The sequence below is a fragment of the Barbus barbus genome (assembly GCF_936440315.1).
Source record: "Barbus barbus genome assembly, chromosome: 1".
NCBI classification, from domain to species: domain Eukaryota; kingdom Metazoa; phylum Chordata; class Actinopteri; order Cypriniformes; family Cyprinidae; genus Barbus; species Barbus barbus.
The window spans coordinates 24304588-24327551 of record NC_136729.1 but is presented as its reverse complement, the minus strand read 5'-3'; the positions used below and the strand labels follow the sequence as shown (position 1 = coordinate 24327551).

At 36.2% G+C, this 22964-nt stretch overlaps 1 protein-coding gene across 4 annotated transcripts in view; it reads left to right on the top strand.

Moving 5' to 3' along the window:
* LOC306875452 (receptor-type tyrosine-protein phosphatase eta-like) overlaps positions 1–22964 on the top strand; it is a 33677-nt gene that overhangs the window by 4093 nt on the left and 6620 nt on the right. For all 4 annotated transcript variants that reach the window (XR_013784746.1, XR_013784747.1, XM_079426021.1 and 1 more), the window contains exons 2-18: positions 7806–7827; positions 8012–8209; positions 13761–14021; positions 14128–14403; positions 14524–14784; positions 15948–16199; positions 16355–16612; positions 17073–17324; positions 18093–18359; positions 18465–18728; positions 19061–19321; positions 19434–19700; positions 19835–20089; positions 20350–20610; positions 20696–20839; positions 21521–21731; positions 21943–22061. Coding sequence is in view for 2 of the 4 variants with exons in the window: in XM_079426021.1 (XP_079282147.1) it covers positions 7806–7827; positions 8012–8209; positions 13761–14021; positions 14128–14403; positions 14524–14784; positions 15948–16199; positions 16355–16612; positions 17073–17324; positions 18093–18359; positions 18465–18728; positions 19061–19321; positions 19434–19700; positions 19835–20089; positions 20350–20610; positions 20696–20839; positions 21521–21731; positions 21943–22061 (3829 nt within the window). In the remaining 2 variants the exon portion in view is untranslated. The remainder of the gene's footprint in view (positions 1–7805; positions 7828–8011; positions 8210–13760; positions 14022–14127; positions 14404–14523; positions 14785–15947; positions 16200–16354; positions 16613–17072; positions 17325–18092; positions 18360–18464; positions 18729–19060; positions 19322–19433; positions 19701–19834; positions 20090–20349; positions 20611–20695; positions 20840–21520; positions 21732–21942; positions 22062–22964) is intronic.

Sequence of the window (22964 nt, the reverse complement as noted above, 5' to 3'; positions counted from 1 at the left end):
TAAGCAAAACTAATTCCTTGTATACTAACTTTATTATGTTGCGGTATTCATCTATCTGTCTTCCATACTAGAGCTTTTCCCATCAGGCCGAAACTTTAATTCAATTATATATTCTCACAGAATTTGGTGTGCATTATGTACAATACATTTTTTTTTTTAAAACTACACTGAAAAAAAGTGAAAATGTGAATTACAATAGATATGTTACTCCTAAAATTCTCACAGCATTACATTTACCCTGACAATATTTCCACAGTCAAGTTGTCTAGTATTTTTCTGTCAGCCGTTTAGAATCACAACAATGTTAAATTTGTGAATGAATTTGCTTCTTTTCAGTGAATTGGTGAAACGGTTTTGCAATTCAGTCTGAATTATACAGTTCACTTACTATATTAGATGATGTGGTTTCTGAGGTAGCAACTGAGTAAACCTCAGTGACCAGTCCAAGTTTATTTGTATAGCGCTTTTTACGATACAAATCGTTGCAAAGCAGTTCTACAGGAAATTAAGTTTCCACAATATATTTATATATTACAGAACCTTAATATATTTAACTTATGGCAAAATTTGGTAATCATGTATGTTGTCTGAGCTTTGGCATCCTCTGAGGGGTTGGCATTAACTTTTCTCAGGTGTTCGGTCATCTCAGATCATTTAAGGGTTGAATCCAGACTGAAGCTTCTGTAATTCCTAGTTACCATGGGATGTTAATCCCGTGGCAGAAACAGAGAAACAAATAGAGACATAATTAGCGTAGCTGCTGTTCCATCTAAGCAAAAATGATTTGTTCAACCCAAGCTAAAGAATAATAATAATGTACATTTGATCAGATATAACTGCAGTACAAGATTATAAGATGCATTATGTGAATGCTTGGCTAAAGAGATGTGTCTTTAATCTAGATTTAAACAGAGAGAGTGTGTCTGAACCCCGAACGTTATCAGGAAGGCTATTCCAGAGTTTGGGAGCCAAATGTGAAAAAGCTCTACCTCCTTTAGTGGACTTTGCTATCCTAGGTACTACCAAAAGTCCAGAGTTTTGCGACCTTAGGGAGCGGGTTGGATTGTAGCGTGGTAGAAGACAAGTTAGGTATGCAGGAGCTTAAACATTTAGGGCCTTATAGGCAAGTAATAATATTTTGTAAATGATATGGAACTTAATAGGTAGCCAGTGCAGAGACTGTAAAATTAGGGTAATATGATCATATTTTCTTGACCTGGTAAGAACTCTAGCCGCTGCATTTTGGACTATCTGTAGCTTGTTTATTTTAGATGCAGGACAACCACCTAGCAGTGCATTACAATAGTCCAGTCTAGAGGTCGTGAATGCATGAACTAGTTTTTCTGCATCAGAAACAGGTTGCATGTTTCGAAGCTTGGCAATGTTTCTAAGATGGAAGAATGCTGTTTTTGTAACATGGGAAATACGATTTTCAAAGGACAAGTTGCTGTCTAATATAACACCCAGATTTTTTACTTTAGAGGACGTAACAGTACATCCGTCTAGTTGCAAATTGTAATCCAAGAGATTCTGTGTATTGTTTTTTGGTCCAATAAGTAATATCTCCATCTTATCTGAATTTAATAGGAGGAAATTATTGGTCATCCAATCTTTTACATTTTTTACACAATCTATTAGCTTAGATGGTTTAGAAGTTTCTTCTGGTCTTGTTGAGATATATAGTTGAGTATCATCAGCATAACAATGAAAACTAATCCCGTATTTTCTAATAATATTACCAAGAGGCATCATGTATATTGAAAATACCAGAGGACCTAGGACAGATCCTTGTGGTACTCCATACTTTACTGGTGATAATTGTGATGACTCTCCATTTAAATGAACAAAGTGGTAGCGATCGGACAGGTAGGATCTAAACCATCTTAAAGCCTGCCCTTGAATACCAGTATAGTTTTGTAATCGATCTATGAGTGTGTCATGGTCTATAGTGTCGAACGCAGCACTAAGATCAAGTAATACTAGCAATGAGATGCAGCCTTTGTCTGAAGCAAGTTATTTGTAATTTTAACAAGTGCAGTTTCTGTACTATGGTGAGGCCTGAAACCTGACTTCATAGAGATAATTTTTTTGTAAGAAGGAGCACAATTGCGCAGACACAACTTTTTCTAAAATTTTAGACATAAACGGAAGATTTGAAATGGGTCTGTAATTTGCCAGTTCATTAGAATCTAGTTGTGGTTTCTTAATAAGAGGCTTAATAACCGCCAGCTTGAATGGTTTTGGGACGTGACCTAAAGATGAGTTAGTAATATTGAGAAGCGGTTCTTCTGCTACAGGTAACAACTCTTTCAGTAGTTTAGTGGGTACAGGATCTAATAAACACGTTGTTGGTTTAGATGCACTGATAAGTTTATTTAGCTCTTCCTGTCCAATAGTTGTAAAGCACTGCAGTTTTTCTTTGGGTGCGATGAATGAAGCTGAAATACTAGACGCAGTAGAATCTACATTTGATATTGTATTTCTGATGTTATCTATTTTATCAGTAAAGAAATTCCTAAAGTCATTACTATTAAACTGTGAGGGAATATTTAGATCGGGTGGCGTCTGTTTATTTGTTAGTCTAGCCACTGTGCTAAATAAAAACCTTGGATTGTTTTGGTTATTATCTATGAGTTTGCGGATATGCTCTGCCCTGGAAGCTTTTAGAGCCTGTCTATAGCTGAACATACTGTTTTTCCACGCAATTCTAAAAACTTCCAAGTTAGTTTTTCTCCATTTGCGCTCAAGATTACAAGTTTCTTTCTTGAGAGAATGGGTATAACTGTTGTACCATGGCACAGTACGTTTTTCTCTAACCTTTTTCAATTTGAGGGTGGCAACAGCTTCTAATGTATTAGATAAGATAGTGCCCATGTTGCTAGTCATTTCGTCTAGTTCATGCGTATTTGAATTTGTTATTTATTTAATACAGGCCTACAATAATTTATATTTTTATATAAAAATATGAATTATTGCTTTTTATACTACTGTATCTGTACATTTCTTGATTGCTTAACTAGCTACACTTTTGAGTTACTTTGAGGCTTAGTGGTGCTCACTGGTTAAACAAGACAAATAAAACAGAAGCTCTGCCAGAATTGTGCAACTTACTTGAAAGCGTGCTTCATTTCTAAAGTTTGGAACTTCAGTACATTTCCCCAAGTTTGGAAATTAAGTCATCTGTGAGATAAAGCTCATCTCTGTGCCTTCCCAAAAATGCTTGTGTCCAGTTGTATATAATGCCCTAATTGTAGAAGGATTCTGGCCTATTCCAGGGTGGAATAGATTAGACACACACACACTCACACAGTTCTGTGTTCAATGTAAATTTTGGTCCATTCATTCACATTCAATGGGTTATTGTATGTCACAGCTAGTTGAAATGTGCATAAACTTGAAATGTCAGGCGTCGTAAAATTGCGCAAGTCATAAATAAACAGATAATTTAGCATTTATGCTAATATGCCATTAAAGTTGAATTGTCAGATCTGTTGAATTTTGCTGTACTTTTTTGCAAAGAATAGGCAAGGCAATGTATAATTAATTTGCAACAATTATGACTATATTTTATGTGACAAGTATTGTGCACAACTGGTCATTAGATGAATATTGCATGTATTTCTATTCTTCTGTAAAAACACTTAGGTGGAGTTTCTAATCAGTTTTAGACTGCCATTCATGTAGTTGTCAGTCTGTCTATGTCTCATTTCCTGTCCTGTCTACACAACATGTCTCACCCTTCATATCTCAAACTCTGTCAAGAAAAACTCTGTAGTCTTTAGTAAAAAACATTTATACAGTAGTTCAAATATACTGTACATGCCCCTCTCTCTCAGGCATACACACACCGAAATTTAAAACACCCACTCGGAGGTGTGTTATGTGAGGTAGCCTTTCATCAAAGCTGGGGAAAGATTGTAGGTTTATCTGTATGTTTCCCAGATGGAGAAGTAACAGCAACATGCAAATATGGTGTCTGTCGCTGTGTATTTGCATGCATTTAATAGTCTGTAAAAGGCCTTGTAGCTCAATAGGAAGAGCAGGGCTCTTATACAATCTGTACTGTAGTGATGCAAATTGTGTTGTGTTTGATTTCTCAATGTTCTATGTACATACACTAGTACGTGTGACAGGCTTTACTGTATTACAGTAATGCTACCCTCTTTTTAAAGAGCACTCTAATAACACCCCTAGAGTGTTTACACTTGTTTCTACAGACAGATGTGATGATGATCTCTGTGTAGTGTGTATTTTGAGCTCTCTGACCCCCTTTAGATGGGAACAGTCTTAACACAGCAGGGTGTGTTGCTGAAACAGCTCTTGTCTCAATTCAAAATGAAGAAGTTTGAGGCTTTTGTTTTTTTAAAAAAAGTGATATTCTGACACATATTGGACATTCTTAGATAAATTCAGTTTGACTGCAGGAAAATTGCTGAAACATGTTTTAACCTCAATGTCGCAGCTTGCTTTCGGTATACTGAACTTCCCCATGCAGCATTTACATTATACTGACTTTTGAAACTACGTTTGTAGCTGTGTATTACCAAGCACAATTAGATCTCATTTGATCTAAATTTTAGTACCATTAGTCTGGTCACATGCAATTTAAAAGTTGGACCAAAATAATAACTTGTCATTTTAAAAAAATGGGCAAAATTGGTTGGTAGCACAGTTGACATATTCTTCTAGTTTGATTTCATAGTGTAATATCTGGACCAAAGCAGTAGGTATATACTAGAGTCATCGGAAATGAAGTGGCATTCTGGGTAAGGTCTCTTTCCTGCGGGTAGTGGAAGGGCTGATCTGTAGGGCTGCAGATAAGAAAAGAGTCCATGGAACACATGAGTGTGTGAGTACGAGCATTGCACTATCAAATACAAATGAAAAAAAAAGGCTATTTCAATTCCAGAGTTTGTCATTTTCATTAGTACAGCTGTAAGCTGCAGGTCTTAAGGTGTGACATATTGGGTATACTGTACACTGTAAAAATGAATCGTGGGTCTTGTCATTTTCATTGAAAAAAAAAAAGTGATTGTGCAGTCTTATTTTGGCGGTGATTGTTAGTTCCTAGCATGCTTTTTCATATGGCTGAATATGGATAGTAAATATTGGAATTAAGTGCTATGTATACATGTATACAGTCTTTTAATTGTACAAAATAATTTAAAGTCAAATACAAACAGGCCTTACTCAAAATCACAGGCTTTTGAGAATCAACTTAAAATAAATGAGCACATTTCATAATTTTAAATTCATTGTGTCATAGATTAAATAATTTAGGAGATTTTACATGATTTATTCCGGTAGATTCCTTTGAAAAATCAAGCCTTAAAAACGACTCAAAAATACTACGTGTAGTATTGTTACCGTAATGTTTAAAGTAGATTTACAGTGTGTACATATATTTATTTGGTGTGTTAAAAATATTTTTCTAAAAATATTTCTTTAACATTTTTAAAGATAATTTTTAAAAGTATTTGACGTTTTTAATATATAACGTAAAGCTCTTTTTTTCCTCTTTTGGGAAATGTACAAATGTTATCATGGATTTTATCTTTTGCTTTTAGAACAAATGAGAATGCAAAAATAATTTTTGTTACAGTTTCTGTTCGACATTCAAAGAAGTTTACCCAACTATGATGAACCTGGAAATGTGAAAAGGGTCCATTGGCTAGTGATGCGTGTAGTTTACATGCATCACTAAACATGTTGAAACTAAATCATTAGTTTCACATCTAGTTAGATATCATTTGCACACAAGTTTCTGATTCGTATTATTATTTTAAGTTTACATAACTTCCTTAATGGTTAACTGAATTTCCTTTCTGCCATGTCTGTTATTTTGGCTTTTACATGAAATCAACAATACTTGATGTCTCTTACCGGGAATTAATAAAGCCAAAGCCTAGATGGAACACTGTTTGTATACCGTTTCAGTAGTGTTTGAAGTCAGACTTCATAGTTCACCATAGACTCTGTATATTCCTGTCCCAACTAGCACACTCACTGTATTCTTGTTGCCTTCAATTGTGTTTGTTCAAAAAGACCAGCATCCTTTTTCTTGTCAATTGATTGTGTTCAACAATATAGGGGCGAGTGGGGTGAGTTGAACACCCCTGTATCTTGGACTGTGAAAAGGAAAAACACATGGGAGGAGTAGAAGGCACCCATTTACTTTAAAAACTGTTTTCTGGCTAGTCAAAGTAAAATGTGTGTATAACAGAAGTTATGGATGTTATATCAAAGGCAATTTCATCCAGGTCTAAAAATATTTATGATGCATATTGGTGATTTAGCAACATAAAACCATGCAAATCATTTAGCTAAATATTAGCTTGAACTGGTAATAATTTGCAATTCAGGGTTATATATATATATATATATATATATATATATATATATATATATATATATATATATATATATATATATATATATATATATATATATATATATATATATATATATATATATATATATATATATATATATATATATATATATATATATATATATATAATAATAAAGGTGTCTTTATCTCATTTAATAAAAAAAAATTGTATGTGTAGCGTCAGCAGGCATGCCACACTTGAAAGGTCTGTTAAAAGCAATATATAAATAAAGGTGACTTGACTTGTTTTAAGTCACGTGTGAATTCGGATGAGGACAAAGTTCTGTATTAGTTACACACTGTTAACACCATAACAGTTATTACAAACAAAATAAGCTGTCCAAAGTCTTTAGACTTAATCACTTAAAAAAATGATTTGTATGGAGATGATATAGATGAAACGTGTTTGTGTTTGTATTCTTTCTCTTCGTTCTTACGGTTTCATGTTGTTTAGTGCCTAGAATCTAACCATAGAGTTAAAAAATGTGTTTATTAAAGTATTGTTACAAATACGGAAGTTGTGGCTCAAGCAGAAAAAAAAGATCAGATTTCCTTTACAAATTTGACAATGAAGATGTCCCAGATAAGCAACCAATCATAGCCAGGCAAGGGGTGTCACTTTCATAATAGGCCAATGAAAATACTGCTCAGAAGTGGGAAAGGGAAATGGGCAGAATAAAGAAATGTAGTAGCATATCATGCCAGGCACGTACATCTATATGCTTTATACACCTACTCGTCCTTATTACCATTCCCCCACATTTTAGATTCATACTGAACGCGTCAACAATGTGAAATAAGAAATTCATGTGAGGGAATCAAGTGGTGACCAAAAAGTGTTAATCAAAAGTATTGCATATTTTAGCTTTTTCCAAGTAGCACAATTTGTCCATTTAGAAAAATTATATTTTAGGTTTATAAAGTACTTAATTGGCCTAATTAATTTCCACTAGTGGTAGATAAATATAGCTTATGCATGTGTTTCTAAATTCCCCGATGGCCAAGTAATCCACTTGAAAGCAAGAATTATGTTTTGATTTGTGGTTAGATTTAGTTGAACTTCAATGCAGGTAAAGAGAACTGTCAGGCCTGCTTGGTCTTCACACAGCATTGGCTCAACGTGCATTAATAGACTGTGTAGTTAACTTCAGTTTTTTTTTTTTTTTTTTTAAGTAACATTATACTACACTGTGTATACTTCCTCTTTTTTCATATAGAGCTCATCTGACGTCACTGTGGTGCAGATAATAGATCCATATCTGAAACAGATAATGCACAGTGGAAGTTGTCAAAGAAGTTGTGCTTTATTTTGTAGTTTAAAACTTGTTACTGCTGTGGATTCGTGTTGCTAATCAGCAAGCAAAATGAAATGGTAATACATCTGACAAAGTTATGCTGTTGTTTTCTTCCCCAGATCCCTCGTGGACACTCTGACTGTAAGTATAATCATCTCTAAACTCACTTTTCCTGATAAATAGATCTTTGTTTGTGCAGTCTGTATCATTGATATTTACCAGTACTTTTAAGCTTGCACACTTGATGTGATTTGCATCATCAAATAATGATGGGCATTTACCTACTGTATACTGTTATTTATTTTAATTTTTTTTCTTTATTTAGGTGCAGTGTGCCAATTTAAGACAAACACGACAACCTCAGACATCACTATTTTTGTAGGAGACAGCTCCTCCTGCAGTGTGCAGAACGCCAGCATTACAAGCACTCAGAATAGCATCACAGTAACTGGACTGCTGCCTGGAAACACGTATTACTTTAAGATCATCTGTTCAGTTGTGTGCTGCGCAAACCTGTCCACCAGTAAGTCTTTACCACTTCTAATAACAGCTTTGAACATTACTGTTGCCCAAGGATGAAAATAATATTTCTGCCTTTCACCCTCAATCACATTCACCATATCAAACTTTCACGCACTTTTCTCATTCTTTCAGTCACTCACCTTCTCAATATTTCTCTACTTGCACAACAGACTATTCCAGCAATCTGACTATCACGCAGCCCAACTCTAGGGATGCACCGATCCACATTTTTTCACTTCCGATCCGATTCCGATACCTGAATTTGGATATCTGCCGATACCGATACTATTCCGATACCAGAGCTCTATTTGCTTTAATATCACTATGATTATTATCATTATTGTTGATTTTATGAGGCTGTAATAAACTTCTCTACAAGCAAGTCTATGTATGTCCCAAAAAGCAACTTGAGGTAAGTATGAGGTTAGAAAACGGCAGAAATCCCATCCTGAAAACAAATATGCAACTTTAAGGGTTTAAATGGATATTTATTTAAATTTCAAGACAGGATTACTAGATACTAGTGCAATATACACCATCAAAGAAACAAACCCTGTCATATGAATTAAACAGCACAGATATAAATCACCACTAGGCAGCAACACAGTTTTAAAGTGTCAAACATGAAATAAAAGGGTAAACTTCCATACAACCACTCTCCAAATAATACAAAGGGCTGCTTCATCCGATCAACACAAATTAAGTACACTGACTCTTGTAGCATAAAAAAAGGTTTTCAAATATCAAATATTTGAAATAAAAAATAAATATTCACACTATCAATAGAACAATGTGCATCTGATCAACATAAATTCAGTAAATTCTTGCTTGTGTAGCAGCAACAAAATAAGGTTTTCAAATGTTAAACATTTTGAATAAAAGTGCAATAAGTGTACTGTAAACATCTTACACAAACACTATCAATAAGAGTGTGCATCTTAACTGCACAATTCAAGCATGGGAGATTTGGCATTGAAGGTGACCTGGATAAGCTTAACCCCAGAGTCTGTGTAACTATTCTTGAAAATAAAATAAAAAGTCAAATGACTGAGGGAGTGACATGGTTTTCAACAAATCTCACTTAAACATTGGCAGGTTCTTTTTGAGGAACCAGACCATTATCTTTATTTAATGAATAATAAAGATAATGCATTTCAAACGAAAGTGACTGACCAACGCAGCCGGCGGGGGCTGGTTGCCAGGCTGCAGGATGACTCAACCTCGCTCCACGGACAGTTTTTTATGTTTTATCAGACAATAACTATTTAAGACTTTGCTTCAGTATAATTTTCGGGACAATTAGAGCGGGATTCGGAATTCGGGACAGCAGCTTAGATTTCGGGACTGTCCCGAATTTTTCGGGACGTCTGGTCACCCTAGCTGGAAGTTTACTTTGCTTTTTGAATGATTCCAGAAGTGATTCTTGGCGGCTCTTCTCTTCTTTCTCCCCCCCTGGTTAAAAAGTCCTCGTGCTCTCTCGAGTGGTGCTTTTTCAGGTGTTTAATTACATTTGTAGTGTTGAACGTAGCGGCGGAGGTTCCACCTCTTGGAACAACGGCTTTGCAAACATTGCACGTTGCTGTCTTACTTTGCGGCGTTTCGACCGTAAAATATTTCCACACAGCGGACATGTTGTATGGCGCTCAATGCTTAAACTGCTACCTGCAAACTGCAGAGGATTTCCTGAAAGGAGGCGTGTCATCTCTCTCAGTGTCTCATTGGAGCACAGACACGTCACCTAGTCCACGTCACAGACACGTCATTTCAGCAGACAGCATTGTAGACATAACTCTGGATCGGTTTTGTGCGTTGATATTGTTGAAGTGTGTTCTTTCACTATTTTAATATTTTTGTTATTCGTAATAATTATTGTTGTGTTTTTAGTTTATTATTTTACATTGTAAACTGAATGTTCAAATAAAGCATTTAAAAAAAAAAAAAAAAAAAAAAAAAAATCATAACTCTGGATCGGACATTTCTCCTGGTTGGATCGGAAATTTCCGATCCGTTAATTAAGCTGGTATCGGAACCCGATACCGATACTGGATCGGATCGGCCCCATCCCTACCCAACTCCACCTCAGTGTGTCTGAACTGGACAGGCCAGTGGCCACTGACCAATCAGTCTTTTACTCTCCGTAAGTCCTAGCCAACCACAATCAACAATAAAAAATCTTTTTACTTTTATAGTGTACCAACTTAAAATAAAAAGACATTTGGATATGGCTGATTGGTAGCATTTTTGTTTAATTTGAGTAAAACATGAATAATTAAACATGTATGATCTGTGATATTGCACAGTGTTTCTAAAAACATGAATGTGTACAGTTACTGGAAATTGCATTAAAGAAAACCTGGTAACACTTTAATAATATATAATGCATTATAAAAGTGGTTTTAATGCATTAATTATGCCTGGTAATGCACCTTATAATGTACAATTTCATGAGTAATTGTAGCTAGAGTTAATACATAATAATTATATGGTGGCCGAGAGAGCGCAACGCGCTGCAACTTCAGAAAACGCATGCAAATAGAAAAAGCACCAGCAAATCAAGAAAACAACACCTTCATCAGTTCAACAGTGCATGTGCCGCAAATGCTTACAACACAAACAAATAAACGCACAAGTAGCACAGACCACTACAAAATTACCCCAACAAAACGAAAATTAACCTTTTTTTTTTTTTTTTTTTTTGGCTTATTGATTACCATTTGTATAACCAGTACCGTTTGTTGTACAAATACCATGGTTAAACTTTGGTTAGTGTAGTAAATCCATGGTTAATTTGTGCATACCATGGTTTAACTATAGTAACCATTTTTGGTTTTTATTTGTTTTTAATATAATAGAAATTATTTAATTTATTTTAATAGTAAAACCATAGGCTATGGTTATTTTTTTTAAGGGAAGAAGTGAAAGTAAGTTAGCCAGCTTACATAACCTTTCACAGTTACAGTAATTGTGTATTTCGTCAGCTTATTTAGGCTAATAATATCAAAAAAAGAAAAAAGCTATAAGGAATCGTATGAGCAGGATGTTATTACATTGATAAATATGTCCTAGCCATGTTGGTCATTTTGCGGTTCCCTTTAACATTTCCGTTTTGGTCTGTGCCTATTTGCAGCACGTTTCTGTTTTTGCAACATGCTTCTTTATTCTTTGTGTTGTGAGTGTGTGCAGCGCATGTGTTGTCAAATTGATGTAGATGTTTTCTTAATTTGCAGATGGTTTTCTGTATAATTTCGTATAATAACACTTATTAATTAATTGTTACACTATGCATTTTAAATTTGGTTATAATTATTTATGACAAGAAATAATGTATTACAACACACATTATGAATAAATACACTCACCGGCCACTTTATTAGGTACACCTGTTCAATTGCTTGGTAACAAATTGCTAATCAGCCAATCACAAGGCAGCAACCCAATGCATTTAGGCATCTAGATGTGGTGAAGACGACTTGCTGAAGTTCAAACCGAGCATCAGAATGGGGAAGAAAGGGGATTTAAGTGACTTTGAACGTGGAATGGTTGTTGGTGCCAGATGAGCTGGTCTGAGTATTTCAAAAACTGCTGATCTGCTGGGATTTTCACGCACAACCATCTCTAGGGTTTACAGAGAATGGTCCGAAAAGAGAAAATATCCAGTGAGCGGCAGTTGTGTGGACGAAAATGCCTTGTTGATGTCAGAGGAGAATGGGCAGACTGGTTAGAGAAGCTAGAAAGGCAACAGTAACTCAAATAACCACTCGTTACAACCAAGGTATGCAGAATACCATCTCTGAACACACAACACGTCGAACCCTGAAGCAGATGGGCTACAGCAGCAGAAGACCACACCGGGTGCCGCTCCTGTCAGCTAAGAACAGGAAACGGAGACTACAATTCGCACAGGCTCAAAATTGGACAATAGAAGATTGAAAAAACGTTGCCTGGTCTGATGAGTCTCAATTTCTGCTGCGACATTCAGATGGTAGGGTCAGAATTTGGCGTAAAGAACATGAAAGCATGGATCATCCTGCCTTGTCTCAACGGTTCAGGCTGGTGGTGGTGGTGTAATGGTGTGGGGGATATTTTCTTGGCACACTTTGGGCCCCTTAGTACCAATTGAGCATAATTTAAACGCCACAGCCTACCTGAGTATTGCTGCTGACCATGTCCATCCCTTTATGACTACAGTGTACCCATCTTCTGATGGCTACTTCCAGCAGGATAATGCACCATGTCACAAAGCTCAAATCATCTCAGACTGGTTTCTTGAACATGACAATGAGTTCACTTTACTCAAATGGTCTCCACAGTCACCAGATCTCAGGAATAATTAAGGCAGTTCTGAAGGCAAAAGGGGGTCCAACCCGGTTCTAGCAAGGTGTGCCTAATAACGTGGCCAGTGAGTGTATAATGCATTCTACCTAACGGGTTTTAAATGAAGTGTTACCGAAAACCTTCATTTCTAAATGAAAAATCTGTTGTTCTTTTATGGCTTTCTTTCTTCAGTTGAACACAAAATAAGATATTTAACCGAATGTCTGGGGAATTTTTCCATACAATGAATTGAATGATGACCAGAGTACGCCAAGTTCCAGAAAGGACGCAAAAACACCATATAACTTACATCTTTAAAAATCATACAGTATGATAGCTTTGTGTGAAGAATCAACCAAAACTTTAGAAATGTTTACCTCCGTTGAAACTCTCACATCTCACTTGTGCATATGCATATTCAAATTGTTGTGCATTAAGACAGTTCTAACATGACTGATGTCGAATTCACTGCTTATTACATGTGACCTGATTGATTGCTACAAATCATATTGGAATATTTACATTTGAAAACCTTTCCTTTTTGGAGTTTGACAGCTTTTGGTAACCATCCACTTTCATTGTATAGCAAAAAGCAGCGTAAATGTTTTGCTAAACATCTCTGTTTTATGGGAGTAAGTAAATAATGACTATGTTCACCTAAGCTGGATTTGCTTGATCGAAATACAGTAAAACTGTAATATTGTGAAATATAATTAACATTTAAAGTAAAGGTTTTCTATTTTAATATATTTTAAAATGAAGCATATAGCGTTAGTTCTGGCAGGTCACGTGAGCCAAGCTTGCATCGGCTGACTCTCAGCTGATCACATCTACCAATAGAAACGGCATCCCTATATTAGCTCGATTCAGTATTATTCAGCAGCTTTTTTGGTTGCTCAGGAGCAAATTATCCTCCTCCATCCCCAACTCCTCCTTTTGCCACAGTCAGGACTTGGCTTTCTGATATTCCTTGTTGAATCAGACTTCTTTTAGCTTGAATAATGTGTTACACTTATGTACATTAATGATATTGGCTTTGTTCTGGTGTGTTTACCCTTGGGGGTTATTATTGCTGCTCTCCATGTTCAGTTAAAAAGAACAGCATTTCTTTGAAATCTATTTTTTTTTCACATTATAAATGTTTTACTGTTGATCAATTCATACAACCTTTCTTTAAAAAAGAAACTTTTGATCAGTGGTGTATGTATATTAATGAAAGTCTGATTAACTTTGTGTAGGTCCAGCACAAGTGGAAAATATAACTGTGCTGAATTCCAGTAACAGTAGTTTGACCGTGGGCTGGGCAGTCCCTCTTGGTCATGTGGACTCATATATGGTGAACATATCTGGTGCCGAGCTGAACACATTCTTCACCTGTACCCCTCCCATCAACTCTTTAGTCATCAGTAACCTCACGGCCGGACGCGTTTTCAACCTCACTGTGACCACCTCCAGTGGAGTCCTGAAGAACAGCTCTGGCATAGTGCCGGTTGCCACTAGTAAGTCAGAAAACTTCACACACTCTCCATCGCCATCACCATAATATCAAACCCAATTCTACATCTTCAGAACCATTATGTATTTGTGTGTGATATTTCCCTTTAGAGCCTAACCCGCCCGAAGCTGTCCGAGTGAGCAGACAGACAGATGTGTCTATTTCATTGCTGTGGTTGAAACCCTTATTAATGGATGGAGTCACTGTGTCCTATGAAGTGTCATATAGATCTAACCAGACAGGGGTCAACCTAACTTTGAATCATACCAGCTCTTTAAATGTGACACTCACAAATTTATTACCCGGCAGTCAGTACGACATAACTGTGATCACCGTAGGAGTAAAAGGGCTCAGCAGCTCATATGTAAACCTCTCTGCATATACAGGTACTGCATGCATTTTACTGAAGCTGTTGATAGTAAAAACTCCAAATTAAATCTACAGTTAGCTTTACAGTATATTTTTACAGGGTACATGGTTGCATAAGCATGTTTGTGTTTCCGCAGCTCCTAATGCAGTGCAAAATCTGTCAGTTTCTGCTGTGAGCACCAATTCAGTCAGTCTGACCTGGCTCTCCCCTGTTGGGAACTTCAGGCTGTTCTCCTACAGTATCAACATCACTTCACCTGATCAGACTTTCAATACGACATCCAACAATTATCAGATTACTTCGTTGCAGCCTGGGACTCAGTATAATTGTAGCGTCATAGCACTCATAATAGCTGCCAACATATTTGGTCCCTCACAGCTCATACAATGTAATACCAGTGAGTGTAAATACTACACGTCTTTCTCCAAACTGTAGATGTTAAATGTTTTAGTGTAAGTTTTGTTTAATGAGGTTTTCAGGTAAGTAATAGGTATTTTGCATTAAGCTTCAATGTTACAGTGCTGCAATCCCTCTTTATGTGTTTGTGTATATAGACTATATATGAAGTGGTCACCTTTATAATATATGCCTAATACTAGGAATATACAATATACTGTATTGTTATCATATTGGTTATTTGTCGACACTACAGATTTTTTTAATCAATATAAACATTTATCAGGCGATTGTGGAATTATTTTTGTGCATGCTTGTTCTGTGCATGCGTATCTTATTTTTACATTTAGACAACCCCCCCCCCCCCCCCATCTAAAGCTCACCTTAAGTTTATTGGTCACACTTTATTAAAGTCCAATTCTTGCTATTAACAAACCATTAACTATGACTTTTGCCTCAAACTCCTAATTAATAGTTATTCAGGTAGTACAATACAGATAAGTACAAATAAACAGCCAATATGTTAATAATATGCCTGCTAATAAGCAACTAGTTAATAGTGAGAGTTGGTCTCTATACCAGATTGATACAATTAATCTTTAAAAAAACTAATAATGTATTAACAGTGAAAAGTAGCCTATAGTATATCTCAAAATGAATATTCATTATTTTATACTACATATCATAATATCATAATACAATTTTAGACAAAATAGTATTCAATTTGATCTGCTATTTATCGTCTTTTAACCAGATCATTAAAATAATGACTTATTCATATTGTCTAGAATATTAATATTAATCTTTAACTAATAGACTTTTGTGAAGGTAGCAGCATAATTAACTTTTGACAGAAATGAAAACGAGGCTATCAGGCGAAAGTACAGTGCATACAATGGATTGTAACATCTTTGAAAAAAACTTTCATTAGACACAACTTCCTAAAACAGTTTCAAAGGTTGTGGAAATTACACATGATCTAGAACATTTATGCAGTTCACGACATTTTAAAGGCAGCAAGTCTGTCCCTCAAAAGCCTTGTTTTCATTCACTTTAAATTCAATATGGCTTCTACCTTGACTAAGGTCTTTAGTCTTTGCTTACTTTAATTCACACGCATTAATATGTAATAAGTGCAGAATATGATTGTGCATTCTCTTTCAGAGCCACTGCCAGTGACTGATTTAATAGCCTCTTCTGTTGGCACCAATGAGATGCACCTTTCATGGTTTCGTCAGAGTGACTACAAATCTTCATATCAGTATAATGTGAGTGTAAATGGCGAACTAAGGATACAGAGTATCAGTGAGACCGCAAATGTCACTAACCTGATCGCCGGGAACAATTACAACTTTACTGTGCAAACTGTAGCAAATGGCATGAGCTCCGATTCTGTAGCCATCTCTGCATTTACAGGTATTACAGTTCACATATTACTCAAACTTGTTCCTTTTATTCTGAAACCCATTAATGGCTTTGTATCATAACTTTCCATCTGTGTTGCTGACAGTTTTGTCTGTTGGTCTGTACTGTTGAATAGTTTTTCCTCCTCTCTTATTTGGTGTTATCAGGGCTTGGCAAAGCATCCAATATTTCTGCGGTTGGCACTACTCAGAGCATGAGAGTGGAGTGGAGACCGCCTGATGGCACTGTGAGTCTCTACAACGTCAAAATCCTGTTGAACGGAAATGTTTTAAAGACAGAAAACCGAACGAATGCAACAGCTGTGGTGTTCTCAGACCTACTACCTGGAACTCAATACAATGTCATTGTCACAAGTATCAGTGAACCCATAAGGCAGGACAGCAATATTGTATCCAATGCCACCTGTAAGACCCTTCACACACCCCAAAACACACTGTGAATTATGTTTGTACAAGCCCTACACACAAATAAAACACACTGCATACTGTTGTATCAGCATATACTGATTTGTATGCACTTTGAGTGTGGGAAAAGGAAGTAAGGCATTTGCTTTCAGAAACAAAGAGCTGACAAAAAGAAAGGGTATTGCACATGACTGCGGTTTTTAGAAATTGCGCAAGTTTCCTAATACTTTTGCACAATATATGTTCATAACGTTTTGACGTTTTAAAGTAAAAGTTTGGAGTTTTAGGTCACCATTAGCTGTTTGTGTTACAGCCGCAAATGTTTATTAAACCATTAATGGATTTCATAATTTTATAACATATATATGAGTACATGACAATGTCTCTTGATGGCCTGTAGGTGGTGCTCTATGCCTGAGTGTGTGTATCACAATTGTGTTTTGTATTGTTGTTATTCCAGTGCCCACTCCTCCTGGCAATTTTGTGATAGTGCGGAGCACAAACTCGCTGAACATCAGCTGGGCTCGACCACTTAACATGAGCTCAGTATCACACTACTTCCAGTTGTCATACAGCAACAACATGCTGAACTGCAGCCAAAACTACAGCTCTCTGACGGGACTCAGTGCAGGTGTCCAGTACAACATCAGTGTGAGGACTGTTGGTGCAATGGGATATTTCAGCTCTCCTCAGTATCTCACTGCATATACAAGTAAGCAATGCACATTTGTTTGTTTTGTTTTTTAGGGGGGGGGGGGGGGGGGGGGCTGTATGCAAACATTTTGTCATTGAATTAAAATTAATGGTTCTTTGGAAGATGATGATGATGATAATTCACCTAAAAATACAATTCAGACATGTTCTTTACTCACCTGTCGTTCCAAACCCGTAAGATCATATTCTAAACTCAAATAAAGCTATTTTTAATATTCTCTTTTAAGATTATGAACAGATTTAACTTGGTGTTATTCTGGATTTATGCATGCGAACCAATTAGGTTCTCACATGCCAAGCAAGTTTGATTGATATTCTATTTACCAAATTTGATTCTCTCTATGTATGTGTTGATCAATGTTTATATGCCTAAATTAATTATATTAAAGTGATCATGTCCTTTCAGAAGACTTGAATTAACCACTCGATTCATATGGATTAGTTTTATGAAGATTTGATTAAATTTTGGTTGTTATTGATGGATAAAATTATAGTATATAAAAAGAACTAAAATATCTTCATTTGAGTTCTAAAGAAGAATAAAAGTCTTATGGGTTTGGAACGACATGAGTGAATAAACGATGACAGAATTTTCTTTTTTTTGGTGAACTGTCCCTTTAAGGAACTTGTATGTTGGAACTTATTATTGCATGCTGTTGTTGTTTAATTCAGTTTTTTAGCGAATAGGACCCTTGGTGCTGTACGGCCCATTTTTGAACTGAACGTTGCTGATGTGTATGTGTTTTTTTTTGTGAATGGTTTTCAGATCCTACTGCTGTAAATAATGTAAGCGTGATTGAATATACAGAGACTAGTATAACTCTGAGGTGGCAGCAGCTTGATAGTCAGCAATCCGGTTACTCCTACCTGCTCACCTTCACACACCCTAATGGCACAGTTGACCAGAAGACTGTGAGTAACACCACGGCGCAGCTACTGTCACTGAAGTCAGCTAGTCAATACAATATCAGCATTATCGCACAGACAGCTGGCAGCACCAAGTCTGATCCCCAGTTTATAACTGCCTGCAGTGGTAAGTAACCACACTGAATATGGCAACACAGTACTTAAAACATATTTGCTACATATATCATGCCATCACATCTGCTCTACAGTCACTTGTATGTTTGTTTTTCAGCGCCGTTTCCGGTTTCCTCTGTAAACCCTGATGTTCTGAATGTTTCTGCCGTGAAGCTGAGCTGGTCCCGTCCTCAGCAGTACCACAGTGGCTTTTCCTACCAAGTTTTCGTGTCCAGCTGCACAGAAAATACTCGGAACTTGTCGACTTTCTCTGAAAGCATCACAGTTCCAGACTTGCAGCCTGGCGCCCTGTGTCAGTTCAGTGTGTATAGTTTCGCCTGCGGCATACTGGGACAACCAGTGAATGTCTCTGTCTTAACAAGTATGTATTCCTACACATACTCACCCCTCTTATACACTTGTTGTATCACTGCCTTTGGGAAGACAATACCGGAGTATTTCTAATATGTCTTATATATTGAGTTTATTGTCGTCTTGTCTGATTTATTGTAATTGTACTTGATATACTAATCAGTAATCATAAATGTACTTGTATATTGTTAATGCCTTTTATATGAATTATCAGACCTGTGAGAGAAACATAATTTAATTCTCCCATGTCGGGGCTGAATGACAATAAAAGTGAACTTGAACATTCTCGCTTTCTGACCACTTTACTTTCTTTGTCTCTCTCTCTTTTTTTTTCCTCCAAAGAGCCCTCTACAGTGATTCCCAAACTAGATAATCAAGGCTCTAATCACTCGCTCTTGGTGATGTGGGATCATCCTGTTGGTGGGCTGGACAAGTACATTCTGAACATCAGCAGTGAAGGATGGAGCAGCTCTAAAGGTCTCAATAGCAATGAACACAATCACACCTTCAGTCAACTAACAGCAGCAACTGTCTTCACAGTCACACTCACGATTGTCAAAGGAACCTTCGAGGAATCATCTAGTTCAGTAAAAATGGCGACTTGTGAGTATTCAACTCCAAACCATAGTTAGGAAATCATGTGTTAGGACATCTCATGACTTGAAAGTATGCACCATAGTGGATCGTAGCATTTATAGATCTAATTGTGTTGCAGATCCAAACAGACCTGGAGAGATTAAGATTTTGTTGAAGAGCAATCATTCATTATTGATTCAATGGGATGAAGCTGAGAGCATGACAGCTGGCAGCTTCAACTACAGCCTGACCGTCTGGCCCAGCTATAATACCAGTCGATATCTCACTCCTAATAACACTTTCTTTTTGGACTGCTTGCGATCTGGAACACCCTATAATGTTTCTGTGGCTACTGTAGGCCCGATGGGTTTCCACAGTGACCCTATCAGAGTTTATGTAACCACCAGTAAGTTCTGCACTTTCAAAAATATTGAACCGATCAGTTACATTGAAATAATATTACAAGATATACACATTTTGTGGTTAAAAGATTTTCTTCTTCTCTAAAGTCTTCATCCTTCTCCCCACATCTCTTTTCAGAGCCTGATCCTGTCCAAAACCTACAAGTTGGTTCCACAACAATAAATAGCATTTCTGTAATTTGGGCAAAAGTGGAAGGGGTCCCAAAATATGTTGTAAGAGAGTATAGTGAGAAGGAAGGGAAAAACACAACCACTATAAATAACAATATGACTTTACACAGTCTGATGCCTTCAACACTCTATAACATCAGTGTGCAGAGCAGCACTTCTGACAACACAGAAGGAGAAGCTGTGTGGCTGCAAGCATGCACAGGTTAGTACCAGCACTATATACGGTTATACATGGTTTTAAAGCAGAACCGTATGAAAAAAGCCATTCTTCAGCGCTGAGTTATTTCATGTGCTGTGTAATTGTGTATTTTTCCAGCTCGCACAGACATGTCTACTTTAAAAATGCTGATGCAATAATCATGAAACTCTTTAGTCTGGTGAAGTTCATTCATATTGTTTTAAATGTCTTAATTCAAATAAAGGCCAAATATTATTGCCTTGGGTGTGTTTTACCGTGTGCAGATGCAGCTCCAGTGGAGAATGTGAACTGTATGGGTCCTAATTTAACCTTTCCAATGCTTAACGTTTCATGGAGCCCCCCTCCCGGTAGATACAAAGGTTTTGAATTTAAGCTGAACTCCTCTGACACAAAAATTACCTTCAGTCTAACCCACACCTTCACTGGACTTAAGTACAACACTATGTACAAAGTCATGCTCTGGACAATTGGTTGTGGGAAGAAGAGCACTGTGGAATTGATCACCTGTATGACTGGAATCTCAAGTAAGGAAAGTTACTTCTTTTGTATTTTGTGTTTATTTGTGGGTGCATATCACATATTTCTTGTTTTGCGTGTGTGTGTTTGTAGAACCTGTTGTACCTAAAATAACAGCAGTGAGTATATCTGAGCTACAATACAACAAGTTTACTTTGAATCTTCAGTCGGACATCTTTAATGACGCAAACGGTCCTGTGCTCTATTATGGTGTGCTTGTCTACTCCGGCACTATTGGTATGTCAAATAAACCTGAGACTTTTATGTTCTCTGAATTCATCGATTTGTATTTGTTACATTTTAATCTGCAATTTTATTTAATCTTTACATTTTAAAGACCTCCCAACTCAAAATTGTCTAGTGACTGATTACATCTAAATATTTCCATTGGCCCAATTGAATTTCTGCTCACTGAATTTTATCAATTGTGGCAACAGTCTGTTAACATTGGCTCAGTGAGAAATATGTTGAGCCAATGGAAAAATTTAGATGTAATCAGTCACTAGAAAATTTTGAGCTGGGAGGTCTGAAATTTTTTACAGTGTTTGAAAATTGTAAAATGTATTTTATTCCTTTGATGGTGAAACTAAATGTTTAACAGCCATTACTTAAGTCTTTAGTATCACATTATCCTTTAGAAATCATTTGGATAGGCTGATTTGGTGCTTTTTCTTTTAGCAATGATAAATATTTGTTTTTGTGGGAAAGTGATCCATTTTGAATGAGTTAAAAACCGCATTTATTTGAAGTAGAAATCTTTTATATACTGTATATTTTATGTGTATATTGTTGTTACTTTTTGCTTGTCAATATATAATATAATATGGGGGAATTAAAGTTAATAACTTATGCAAATAAACTTATAAAAATAAAAAAAAAAGAGTTGGATTGTCAAATCTTTGGTTTTGCCTCCTGCAGATTGCTTGGACAAGAGTAAAAAGTTTGATCAATGCCTGTTGAACACCTACGAGAACTGGAAAGCAAAGCGGTGCAGCACATTCCTGGCTGTTGTCAGGAAACGGGGTCAAACAGGGTCTAGAAACGAACAGACACAAACAATCATCATTGGAGATGAAACTATGTGGGAAGGTTACAAAAATGGAGAACTAAATCCAAAAATCACTTACAAGTAAGTCAATATACTTTCCAAATTTTGAATTAACTTCAGTGCTGCATGCATTAAAATCCATTATAACAATGTAATGGTTATTTCCATCACTAAATTAAACTGAACTACTGCTCTTTGTTCCTAATACTGCCTTTCACAGCTCCATCAGCTGCACTACTGCATTGGTTGTTGTCTTCTGCATTATGCAGTTATGTGTTTGGCTTTCTTGCAGTTTTGCTGTCATTGCTTTCACTCGTCTGGAGATAAAGAACAGTTTAGTGGATGTTTCTAATTCGTACTACTCCATGTCTGAGTTTTACCAAAGTCCCGTCACACTGCCAGAGAACCCAGGTAAAGACTGGGACACTTTCTCTCAATATTTAACTTAATTGCAATGGAGTTTTCAAAGTAACATGAATTTTATTGATGTTTCAAATACCCAGAATTCTTCAAAAGCATACATTTAAATCAAATGTAAAAGGGTCATTCCGTGTCAACTCAACCTGAGGTCCCCGGCTCAAATTTTTGACGTTGCTAATATTTTTTCTGAAGAAAGATAAACGTGTAGTGAAAGCCAAAATATTAAATGTTAAAAATATTAATACAAAGTAATCAACATTTGGTTTTCAACCACTGAAAATGGATATTATTCAACAGTCTGAATATGGGGCCTCATTGAGGTCCCCATATCTCTGGGACTGAGTGATACAGGGCCTTGGAAAAAGAAAAAAGGGCCTTTCAAAAGAAAAGTTTATTAAGAACTAGAATCTAAAATTATATTGCTATATCTTTAATAATTCTTGAGTTATAGCCACACAAACTTTGGAAAAAGGATGCTTATGGCACTCAGACAGGTATGTTCAATGCAGTTGTTTTGACAGAAGGAAACAAGGTACATTTCTTGTATCAACATTATTTGTTCTTCAGACATTCGTCTTTAAAAGAAAAGAATTATCATATTTTTGCAAAGTGACCCACATTTGGTTTTTGACCACTGAAAATGTGTACAATGTATCGATTTACTCCTGGAACCATATTGAAATTCCATTATCTCTGGAACTGAACCATATATAGGGCCTACAAATTAAGATGCCAAAAGGGCATTAAGATATCTTTAATACTTTTTTTTAAAGTGCTCTTTCCCCATTTTTGAATGGTCACCATTGGCACATAATACAATAAAGATTGCTAAAGTCAACATATTTTACTAATAGACCTACCAATCTCTGTGTAAAAATAACATCATGATGCATA